General features: G+C 38.2%; 1 protein-coding gene across 5 annotated transcripts; it reads left to right on the top strand.

The window, feature by feature from the left end:
• Positions 1-573: 573 nt before the first annotated feature.
• On the top strand, positions 574-10,268 carry LOC114316538 (proton pump-interactor 1). Of its 5 annotated transcripts, XM_082884224.1 has the most exons (8): positions 813-989; positions 2,067-2,489; positions 7,162-7,356; positions 7,551-7,730; positions 7,863-8,057; positions 8,808-8,906; positions 9,004-9,547; positions 9,651-10,268. In XM_082884224.1, the coding sequence occupies exons 1-8, from the start codon at positions 984-986 to the stop codon at positions 9,965-9,967; spliced, it is 1,959 nt and encodes a 652-aa protein (XP_082740350.1). In that variant the 5' UTR covers positions 813-983; the 3' UTR covers positions 9,968-10,268. The 5 variants fall into 5 exon arrangements, with proteins under 5 accessions (XP_082740348.1, XP_082740349.1, XP_082740346.1 ...); XM_082884222.1 differs by having other exon boundaries at positions 574-842; positions 9,004-10,268; XM_082884223.1 differs by having other exon boundaries at positions 589-842; positions 2,060-2,489; positions 9,004-10,268.
• The last annotated feature ends 1,756 nt before the right edge of the window (positions 10,269-12,024 follow it).

The following is a 12,024-nucleotide window of genomic DNA, read 5'->3' as shown; positions in this document are numbered from 1 at the left end:
CCCTTCATCAAATGTAGGACTTTATCAAATCAGTGCAATTTTGAAAAAATAAATACAAATGAGAAATTTTATAAATAAAGAAAAATGTTATAGACCTTTAAATGAATTACCAAATATTTTACTAAATCTCTCATATGAGTGTGAGATCTACACACATGTCATTTGTATATGTCCCACTCCATTTGAAAAGTTTGGTAGAATATTTAGCCTCCGTTTGGGAAGTGGGTTGACTTTTTGACTTTTTGGCTATTTTAGCCTGGTTTGGGAAGGGCTTTTTGGCTTTTTGGCTTTTTTGACTTTTTTTGTGAGAGAGGATTGTAATGATTATGGGTTGGATTTGATGTTTTGTTTTTTGTGGCTAAAATAGTCTATTTTGTTTTTTATGGCTATTTTAGCCAAAAAAACCTGGACTTTTCCTTCCCAAACAGAGGCTTAATAATTTATTTAAGATTTCTAGCATAACTCTTTTATAAATATTAATAATTAAAATAATAATTTTTTTAGTGAATATAATTTTTTTTTATTTGTCAAAATCCCTTTTTAATATAAAAGCATTATTTTCAATTTTGTCCCAATCTCAACAAAACCGGTACTCTCTCATTTACTGCTCTGCGACAATCTCTCTCTCCTCTAAATAAAATTATCTCATTCTTATCTTTATCTCTATATTTACGCACATCAAAATCTGCAAACTGTTACATCTCTCTCTGTCTGTGTAAATATATATATATATATATATATATATGTTTTTGGGAGTTCATTTTTGTGCAGTTGTCGTCGTTGCTTTATCTTCTCGAACGGTCTCGTCAAAAGGGTCTCTCTCCAATTGAAAAATCTTGGGGGTGAGTCTTCACCATTTCTGTTTCTCTCTCTTACCCACAATTCTTACCCATTTTTCTCTCTTCACTGTTACTCTCTGTTTCTTCATCTCTGTTTTTTTTGCCCTTTACTGTTTTGCGATATGTGCCCGATCTTGATCCTTTATGGAGGTAGATTTTGATTGTTTTCGGTTGGGTGTTTGAAGTTTTGGGCTTGTTTGGTGGAAAATTTTGATCTTTTCGATGGGTTTGTTTTGATTGTGGTGTTATTGGGTGATTCGTATAGCAATGTATAAGTTTTAGATATGTTTTCTCGCCTAGATACATGCAATGTATATATATGCATTCATATATCTCTGTATATGGGTGTCTATTTGTTTTTGTGTTCTTGAAGTTATGTGAATAGTTTGTTGTTGTATTGTAGTTTGATCATATCAATTGGCTTGTGTTTTTTATTACCTTTGATATCTTGAATCTTTAATGTTTCAAGCTGGAGTTTTATCCATTTTTTTCTCCTTATGTTTTGTTGTTGGATTTGTGGAGTGAATGGGAAAAGATAATGTGAGAGACTTGCTTTTATTTGTTGGACTAAGAAAGTAAGAAGAAAATGTGTAGGCAATTTTCAAAAGGTTATTTATTTATTTATTGTGGTAATTTTCAAAAGGTTATTTATTTATTTATTGTGGTAATTTTCAAAAGGTTACCCTTGAATATGAACAAGTAATAGTAATTTTACTTTTATTTTCCTTTTACTTTTCTCAACAAATATTAGATCGAAACGCATCATTAATGTTTGTAGATCGATCTATTCAGTTTTTCTAAATAAAAATTCATGATTATATGATGAAGATTGAAACATCCAAAACTTCTTGGCTTGTCATATTCTGTGCTTTGGTTTGAAGATCATGGCTATAGACCAAACCAAATTAAGCCTTGTGTTCACTTGAGTGGGGTCGGCTACATGATTCCCCCCACCACCATTCTACTCTGTCAAGGTCTGTATGCACAGTTAAATGAAATAAATTCATTTTTTTTTTTTTAACTACTGCATCCCATTGCTATAAGTCCATCTTGATCAATTTAACAATAGAACTTATGTCCGAGCAAGGGTTCTAATTACTTACAGTTGTTTAATTGCTGGCGGAATTTTTCAGTATCGTATAAAGTCCATGGAATTTTTTGTTTTTGGTTCTTTTCTTTTGTTTGCCTGATATATGTTTTTTTTTGCCCTTTTGTATTAGGAGTCAGGATCTTTTAGGGGTGTTTTTTTTTGGTTGCCTTCGTGTTAAAAATATGGGTGTGGAGATTATGAAATCTGAGTTGGCACAAGGTTCTGTGGAGACTGGAACTGAAGAAAGCAGCTCTTTGTTGCATGAGAAGGAAAATGGGACAATTCATCAGGGAAGTGGCTTTAGTGAGCCCATAAAATTTGGTTCACACGGTATGGATGAGCCAGTTAAAAGAGAAGGAAACAATGTTCCTGTGGCCAACTTCCCAACAGATGCGGTTGATGAATGGCCTGCACCTCCGCAGATCCATTATTTTTTTTCTGTCAAGTATCGACCATATGAGGACCCAAAACTGAAAGCCAAATTGGAACAAGCTGATAAAGATTATCAAAAGAAGAAAGAAGCATATTTTCAGATCATCACAAAATTAAGAACAAAAAGGGTAAGCTGAAAGTTGTTTTAATCTTTATTTTAGTACGAGTGTTGTCCTGTAATGAAGCTCTTAATCAAGCTGGTGACAGACAAAATGGTTTATTATTATTTGTTATCTGTAAGAAATTTTATTTTGTTTTTCAAGGAAAATGTTAGAATTTCCCATCTTTACCTTCACCTACTCCACTACACACTCCACTTCACCTACCTCCACTTCACCACACACTCCACTTCACCTAACCCACTATCACCTCCACTACACCTACTACCACATTTTCTTCTATATATAGATTGTATAGGAATTGTAATTAATCAAACTTGTAACCCACTACACCACTACCACTTCACCTACTCCACTAAACCTAACCCACTACACCACTACCACCTCCACTTCACCTACACCACTACCACCTCCACTTCACCTACTACACCTATATCTCCTATATAAGGAGCCTCTCACATTTGTACTAATTAATCAAACTTGTAACAATCAATCAATCAATAATACTTGAATTGTAACATGGTATCAGAGCAAGGTTGAGAAGCTAATAATTCTGCTTCACCGGCGGGCGGCAGCCTCGCCTTGGCCGCCCGCCGGACCTCTACACATACCTTTCCCTAGTATGTTCTTGCTGCTGAAATTGTCTGTTGCAGCTTGAAGTTCCCTGAATTGGAACCTCCTCAAGTTAAGATCAGCGTCCGTGCTAAGATCAACGGCCGCTGACAATGCCACGAATGCGGCCGCATCTTCTGTGCAGTTCACGTACTGCACACTAACTTCTACCGTGGGTTTACTGCACTTGCTTCCCTCCCATCACGAACCCTCTATACATGCAGTACGGCCACAACCCGTACCCGAAGTCCCCACTTCCCTTGGGGCTCCCTGCCGGCGCCGTCCTGGACGAGCTCGAAGCTGTAGCTAAGGCCGTCGTTGGCACCGCGCTCCCGCCAGGCTTCGACTCCGACTTCTGTCTCCAGCCGAGAGGCAGATCTCAGCCGATCTCATCTTCTGCCAATTTCTGGAAAACTGACCAGTGTTTAGGATCCTGATTTTCTATGTTGAAGCTCAAACCAGCTCCGTCTTTCTGTAGCGGACTCAACCCGGATGAAACCTCAGACAATATTGCCTTAGAGAATGTATCCGAAAGGAAATCACGAGGGAATCGGTCATTAATATCAATGAGGATGTCTCCCTGCTCTGGTTTGGAAACCCCGACAGATGGTTCCCTAGAGCTCTCCATCCAAGCTGAGTATTATTAGTAGTGAAATTGCTGTCAGCCCTGTCACTCCACTGAGGCTCTGGACACCCTTGCTTCGCCTCTCTCACCCCACTCCTTTATTTTATTCATCACCACATGCCTCCACTTCCTTTTATTTATTTATTATTTTATTTTACTTTTCTTCTTTTATTTTTTTTATTTTTTTCTTTACATGCCACCCCACTCGTTGTCAGACCATGCCCCCAACTTCACAAAGACATCTTTCAGACCATGCCTCCACTTCATTTTATTTATTATTATTATTATTTTATTAAAAAAAAAAAAAAAAAAAAAATTCATTCCAGTTTACTTTTTCTGCTCCGTCTTGTCCATTCACGCCATTCGGCTTTTCACAATACACTCATTTTATTCATATCGGGATCAACCCCGATCCATATTTTACAAAAAAAAAAAAAAAAAAAAAAACAACAACAACAACAACCACAAAAATCCACAAAACAAATATCACAACAACAACAGCTTTGTTTTCTTTTCTGCAGACGGCCACCCACCGACCTACTCTGCCGCCGGTCTCTTTTTCTTGCCTCCGTCTTGGACAGCCTTTGACAGTACTGCCTCCGTGCTTCCTCGACCACCACGCCAGTTGCCTCCTCCCTGCTCCTCCACTCCCGCATATGGCGGACCTCCGAATCGGAACATCACGGTGGCCTTCTGCTTCAGCTCCTTGTTTTCTGCCTTCAGCACACTTATCTCTGCTCGCGCATCCTTATACATGCGTTGGAGCAGAGCCAGCTGGGAGTTTAACTGCTGCACCTCATTTGTCCTACTCTGCAGCCGGTTCGACAGGTTTGTGACCGCCGTCATGCTTTCCACACATATCTTCAAAGTATACTGATTGGCCTCCACATCCGACAGCACTGCCATTCTTTGCTCCACAGACCGCATCGGAAAGTTCAACGGAGTATACCCAGCGGTGTTTGGTTGAGGTTCCAGTGCCACCGCACCAGTTCTCTCTCTCGTTGACTCGTTGAGGTCGGGAAAGAGGGTGAGCAGTCCACGGGAAGACGAGGACGAGGCCATTTTTCTAGGCAACAGAGTGTTACAGCGTATTACAGAGTTTCTCTCTCAGCACAACAGTGTTACAGCCTCTCTCTCTCAGCACAACGAAGCGTTTTACAGAGGATTTCGCAGTTTTTTTGCTTCTGCCTCGGCCTCAGGCTCTGTCATGGTTAAATAGCCGAGGCAGCCACGCGCATCGCGCGCTTCTTGCCGCTCGACACACTGGCACGCCTTTTCATGGCACATCTTTTGATAAAATGGACACGCCTTTTGATGGCACACCTTTTGATGAGTTGGGCACGCCTTTTGATGGCACGCCTTTTTTGACAACTTTGGGCACACCTTTTGAGGGTGCAACTTTTTCAAGGGTCCGACAAGACTCTGTAAACTGTCCCGACATTGATTCCGGTTAGCTCCTTCATGGGTCCGACAAGACTCTGTAAACTGTCCCGACATTGATTCCGGTTAGTTTCTACAAGGGTCCGACATGACCCCATAAACTGTCTTCTACAACGGTCCGACATGACCCCATAAACTGTCTTCTACAACGGTCCGACATGACCCCATAAACTGTCTTCTACAACGGTCCGACATGACCCCATAAACTGTCTTCTACAACGGTCCAACATGACCCCATAAACTGTCTTCTACATCTGTCTGACACCACCATACAGTGTCCTCTACAACGTTATGACACCCCATACAGTGTCTTCACCAACGGTCTGACACGACCATACAGTGTCTCCTATCCTTTTTTATTTTTATGTATTTTCTTGTTTTGTCTCTCTCTCCAAACTCAAGTTGGTTAGTTTCTCTCCTCCTTGAGTTTGCGGGGGGCTGTTAGAATTTCCCATCTTTACCTTCACCTACTCCACTACACACTCCACTTCACCTACCTCCACTTCACCACACACTCCACTTCACCTAACCCACTATCACCTCCACTACACCTACTACCACATTTTCTTCTATATATAGATTGTATAGGAATTGTAATTAATCAAACTTGTAACCCACTACACCACTACCACCTCACCTACTCCACTAAACCTAACCCACTACACCACTACCACCTCCACTTCACCTACACCACTACCACCTCCACTTCACCTACTACACCTATATCTCCTATATAAGGAGCCTCTCACATTTGTACTAATTAATCAAACTTGTAACAATCAATCAATCAATAATACTTGAATTGTAACAGAAAAACATCTTTTCGTTTCCTATAATTATGTATATGCATGTATCTAGCCTCCACAAATAACCAGAAAGTAATAAACTGTAATCGTCACTTTTGTTAAGTTATCCATTGTAGACATCAAAGAGGATTACCGTGAAGATTACCGTTTATAGACATCAAGTTAGCATGTAAGCACTTAGATGACTTGCCTTTAAGAAATAAAAAGTAACCAGTTGTGTACGATTAAAATGCTCGTGAACTTACTATCAATTAATTGGAATGTTATAACAATTAACTACTATTTATTTGGCATAGCGGCGAGTGCACACGCGATGTGCATGCAAAGATCTGCAGTTTATGAATATAGAAGATAAACAAAAATGTTTGTGGAGTTTTAAATTTTTGAATCAATTTGACTTTTTCACATGGCAGTTTTCAAACTCATCAACAATTGTGGGCATTTTTGAAAAATCAAAAAATTGTGACAAAAGTGTGACCTGTACACTTTATATAATAGTTTAGATAGTCTAGATAATGCAATGGAGTTATTAAAGAACATGGAACATTATAGGCAAATGCTCTTTCGTGACTAAAATTATGATTGGAATGACTAACAGATAAGCAGAGAATAAAGAGATAATAGTAATACATAATGAGGTGAGACAAGGAGTTTCTTGGCAGTCTAATCATTTAACTTTTGGGTTGTAGATCTGTTGAACATTAAATAATAATAATGAATATTTATATTGTCACCAGTTCACAAATACTAGTTAGGAGAAAATCCATAAAGGTCACGAGGTTTTCCCTTTAAGCACTTCACCCGCTTGTGAAGTTTTCACCCTCATGTGGTTTGGGGACTAAATGTGCAATGCTAACTCACTAACAGCAGATGTAAAAAGTGATCTTGATACCCTTTTTGCCGCCATTCCCACCATGATATGCACCTTACCCAATTGAATCCCTATTTCCTTTTTCTGTGCAAACATTAGAACTCCATGGCCACTGCCACTATGAGGGTGAGGTTAAGTCTGATTTTGTTATATTTTTTATTCTGTTATTCGATTTATGACTACAATTTATCAAAATTATGAGTGAGTGAGTTGAATGAAGGACTGTTGATTGTATAAAAAAAGCTATTTATTGGTGGATGAACCAATTGAAGACTTGGGATCCAACACTAATTTCAATATGCTGCATTTATTTTCTGTTGTCTGCAGTCTGATATTTCTGCGTTGATTAAGCAAATGATTCCTCTGAACAATGAGAAAAAGCAGTTCTGGATGGTGGTGGGAGAGAAAAGAAAAGAGATGCGACCTCTGCAGCAGGCACTAGGAAAGTTGCGTAACCCAAACAGTGTCAACCAAGAGAAGGGTGTTGGTGTATGTTCATCTGAGGAAGAGCTTAATAATCTTGTAAGCTTCTGATTTTAACCTTTTTGATTCCTTTGAATTCATTCGCAAGTTTTGTGGTGCAGGGACTCCTTGGATTTCTTTCCATTTTTCAATTAGAAAATTACCATTGCATATTTAAAGCTTTAGTTATAATTTTTTTTTTTTTTTTTTTTTTTTTTTTCTTTCTATCCCTTTGTGTGTAATTTTAAATACAGATTAAAAGCTTGCACTACCGTATTCAACATGAAAGTATTCCACTTTCTGAGGAGAAGCAAATCCTTAAGGAAATTAAACAGCTTGAAGGGACAAGGGAAAAAGTAATTGCTAATGATGTTATGAGGGCAAAGATTCAGGATTCGTTGGGTGCAAAAGAAGCCATTCAGGACCAGGTTAAAGTAAGACAATCCTCTATTTTCCTCTCATCTTAAACCCTCATTGCATATCTGCTATTAATCATAGTGCCTTCATTATTATTTTTGTCATATAGTATGTGTTGTTATTTTATGTGAATTTTCATGACATTGTAGCTTATGGGAGTCGATCTGGATGGAGTTAGAAAGGAACAACAGACACTGAAGGCCAAGCTTAAGTCACTTGATGATGAAAAGGAGGCCATAGAAAAAGAAATTAAAGCCCTTGAGCCTGAGCTGGCGACTGCACAAGAAAAGCGGGACAAAGCTAATGAACATCTTAAGCAATTGAAGCGACAGCGTAATGAGGGGGTACTTTGGTTTCTTTTCCATTTCAATTACAATTCCTGGCCTTTCCTTTAGAGACTTGGAATTGCTCATTTTTTTCATTTATGTTGTTAAATTTGTGCCATTGTCTCATGTAATATCGGTGTGCTAATTTTTGGTTTTTGATGTTTGAAGGATCTAACTTCTCCTTATATGTGTTGGGGTAGTTGAATTACTTCATGTGAGGACAGTTAAATTGTTTCTTCAATGCAGTAAGAGTTAATATTGCTCTGCAGCGTTGCTTGTATCTTTTTGAAATAGCCAAGGATCCTTGGGCGCTTTTGTGTTAGGCAATCTGTGTTTGTTTGGGTAAATGTCGCTACAATAAACAAGCTATTTCAATCTGTCAAATGTAGGTGTTGATGTTGAGGTTAAAGCCTCAGTTTGATAAATTATCTCCCTTCTTTATTCTCCTTTTCTTTTCACCTACTTTTTTTCCTTTCTTATAGCCACTGTACAGGCATTTGCATATATGTAGTTGTATGTCTATAAATGTGGTTGATACAATTGAAGAGCTTTACATTTCGTTGATTTATTTTTAGTTTGATCATAAGAATCTTCCCAGTGGCAACATTAATCCACTTCCAGTTTGTTAATTCTGTTTTGATTCTTGACAATTTAAAAATGGGGAAGCATTTTCTTAATTTTTTTGAAGTTTGTGTTAGTTCAATGGTTGTAAGCCAAATTAAATTATATACAATCATATGTTTACTCAAATTTTTTCATTATTCTCAGAATGATTGCTATTATCAAAATCGCGATATCGTGACCAAGGCCAAAGTACTTGCTGCAAAGAAGGATATTGAAGCCGTTAAAGAAATTGTCAATATTGAGGTTTGTTGGACCCCTAACTATCCTTTGTCAAGAAGTTATGAGACATTTTATTGACTTGGCTAACCTATTTACTTGACCTCTATCTTGTATTGGTTAGGTTGAAAAATTTATGTCCCTCTGGAGCAGTAGTAAGGCTTTTAGGGATGATTATGAAAAAAGAATTTTGCCATCACTGGACGCTCGACAATTGAGCAGGGATGGACGCATGAGGAGTCCCGATGAGAAGCCATTGGTGTCACTGGAGGCACCAACTTCCATGGAAACCGTGACAGTCACTAAAACCATACGATCGAAAGAAGATTCTATGTCCTTTCCACAATACAATACCTCCCTTGTTGAGAAAGGCCAGAAAGAAGCAAAAAGCAAACCCCGGAGAGAAGCAAAGAATAAATTAACAGATTCAGGAACTACTTTGGAGCCTGTTGACTCAGAAGGAAAAGTGATGATCTCTGGGTTTGAAAAACTGCAAAATGATTTGCAATCAAAGCCGAAGGAAGTTGATGAAGCGAAGTTGAAGGAGATGAAAAGAGGAGAGGAGATTGAGAAAGCAAAGCAGGCATTGGAGAGGAAGAAGAAGTTGGCAGAGAAAGCGGCTGCAAAAGCAGCTATAAAAGCTCAGAAAGAGGCTGAAAAGAAGCTCAAGGAAATTATCTTTTGATTCCTTCATTTTCCAGATTTTGTAGACTAGCAATTTTGTTGAATTATTAAATTAATGGTTTTTTTTCTTTTTCCTTTTCCCACTACAGGAACGTGAGAAGAAACTGAAGAAGAAGGCTGCAGCTTCTGCACCTGCTACGGAACTAGAAGAACAACCTACTAAAGTGGATGCTGAGGTTCCCGATCAAGAAAAGGCTGATGAAAACATTGAAGCTTCAGTTTCATCGAAGAACAAGGACCGGAAAGAGAATGCAATCAGGTACGGAACTCGACAAAAAGGCCCGGATTCGCTTCCAAAAGCCATACTCAAGCGGAAAAAATCAACCAACTACTGGCTATGGGCTGCTCCTGTTGGTTTGTCTGTTTTGATGCTTCTAGGAATTGGATACAACTATCTTATCTGAAGATACAAGACTAGATTCCACTAAGGAGCTTATGGACCAAATTCTCATTTTGACGATCATCGGACCGTCCTAGGTATGCGCTAGTGACATAATTTATTACTGTTATTTACAAACCTGTCTAGGTGTGGACTCAAGCAGAACTGAAGTTTGATGGTAGATCAGGGCAGTATGAGATATACTTTTGCAGGGTTGGTGTAATTCCAAATTTTGAATGTCGACTGAGACTGATGTTTTTTTCAAAGCCTTTGCTTCTACGGGAAATTGACATTTATAAAGGAATAGTACTACTTAGATGCTCTAATGAGATTGAAATGAGGTGGTTATGTTAGGGTTGCATGATTGAAATTATTATTGTGGTGTGTTCATGTTAATGTCCATGCTCTGTGTGGTTGTATTTTTATTTTTGTATTTTATTATGGAAACAAAAACAATGAAAAGTTCGAAAAACCCATCGTTCTCATATCGTTTTGCCAGGACAAAATCCAAAACTTTAGGATCATGTGATGCATACAATCTAGTCTCTGCATTTCTCATGGAGGTAGGCCAAACCTCTTGCAGTCCCTATCCGGTTGTGTAATCAGAGAAACCTTTTCATTCCAAGAGAAATCTTTTCATTCCTTCGAGGCAAAATCCTCGAAGGCGAACAAGATTTGTGTGATGGGTTGTTGCCATAGTGCTCAGTTCTGTTCCGAATTGCTTCTCGCTTTGCCCACAGCATTTGATTTGCTTCACAGCTGTGGCAGCTGAATTGGGCATCAATGTTCCTTTGAAAACAGACTCAAAGCTGCCTTCCCTAAATGTTCAGAAAAATTCTTTATTGCTCTTCGCAAGTCTCTGTACTTTTTATTTTTTTTGATCGAGAAAAGCATCAACCACACAGAATTGAGCTAAAGGCACCCAACAAGAGCCATAGGAGGCTGGGACACCCAATGAACAGGCAAATAATCATGCAGACAAGCTGAAGCCACCCAATGTGCAGCTCTGTTTCAAACTCTGGGGGGCCATTTAAATTTTTTATTTTTAAGGTTCACAACCATTGCCAGTAGGAATGGCAATGGGGGGCAATGTGGTGGATATTAAACCCCCACTATGGGCCAGTGACCGAATATCTTGTATCACAGCACAAATTTCCCACGGAGCGACCCCCTCTGAAACACAAAGCTGGATGACAGTTTTGCAAGTCTCTGTACTTGAACAAGAACTAATGAGTCCTCTGTTATCTCATCCCTGCATTTAAACAGACCAACCGGGCTTGTTTCATGGTTGCTTGAGTGAGACTCATTTGACCAAATTTGCCAGATTTGTTAGCAGATTTACTTTTGAATATGATTAAGATTTATTAGCAGATTTACTTTTGAAAAATCCATATCCATCATTATGTTTTCCATATGTTGACTCTGTATTGTATCTTGGTATTCTTGTTTTAATACTCTCTTAATCATTGAATGATATAAGTTATAAAAATTATAAATCTCAAAATATAATTTAATAAATAAAAATACATGAAACGCTAAAATAAAAATTTAGAGAGCAAAATTCTGGTGTCTTTAATGACAGTAGCTGCACTATAAATTGACTTGAAAGTCAGATAAAAATAAAATGAAAAGAAAAAAATAATTTATATTTTATTCATGTTTCTTTTATTTTTTTGTTTTTCTTTCTAAACTTTTACTTACATTTATGATCTAAACATAACTTAACTATCTACCACTAGCAGTCAACTAAACCGCACCGGAATTAATCAACCTTGTAAATAAAGGAGATCATGATTCATCACAGTGGCGGATAGTCAAGGTTGACTTGGGATTAGTTCTTGTAATATGATTTGGTTGAAGTCCAGGTCAAATATTCTAATTTTGGGAGAAATAGATTACACTTTCTTGCGTTATCCCCCCCCCCCCCCCCCCCCCCCCCCCCCCCCAAATCCCGTATCATTTTGCATTTATTTATTCTACTTTCTATTTTTTAGTAATTCTCTTGAAAAAATCACTCTCTAATGCCGTATCATTTTGCATTTATTTATTCTACTTTCCATTTTTTAGTAATTCTCTTGAAAA

Source organism: Camellia sinensis, chromosome 8 (assembly GCF_055761805.1).
Source record: "Camellia sinensis isolate YWXY chromosome 8, ASM5576180v1, whole genome shotgun sequence".
In the NCBI taxonomy this organism is placed as follows: Eukaryota; Viridiplantae; Streptophyta; class Magnoliopsida; order Ericales; family Theaceae; genus Camellia; species Camellia sinensis.
This window is presented reverse-complemented; position numbering and strand designations above follow the sequence as displayed.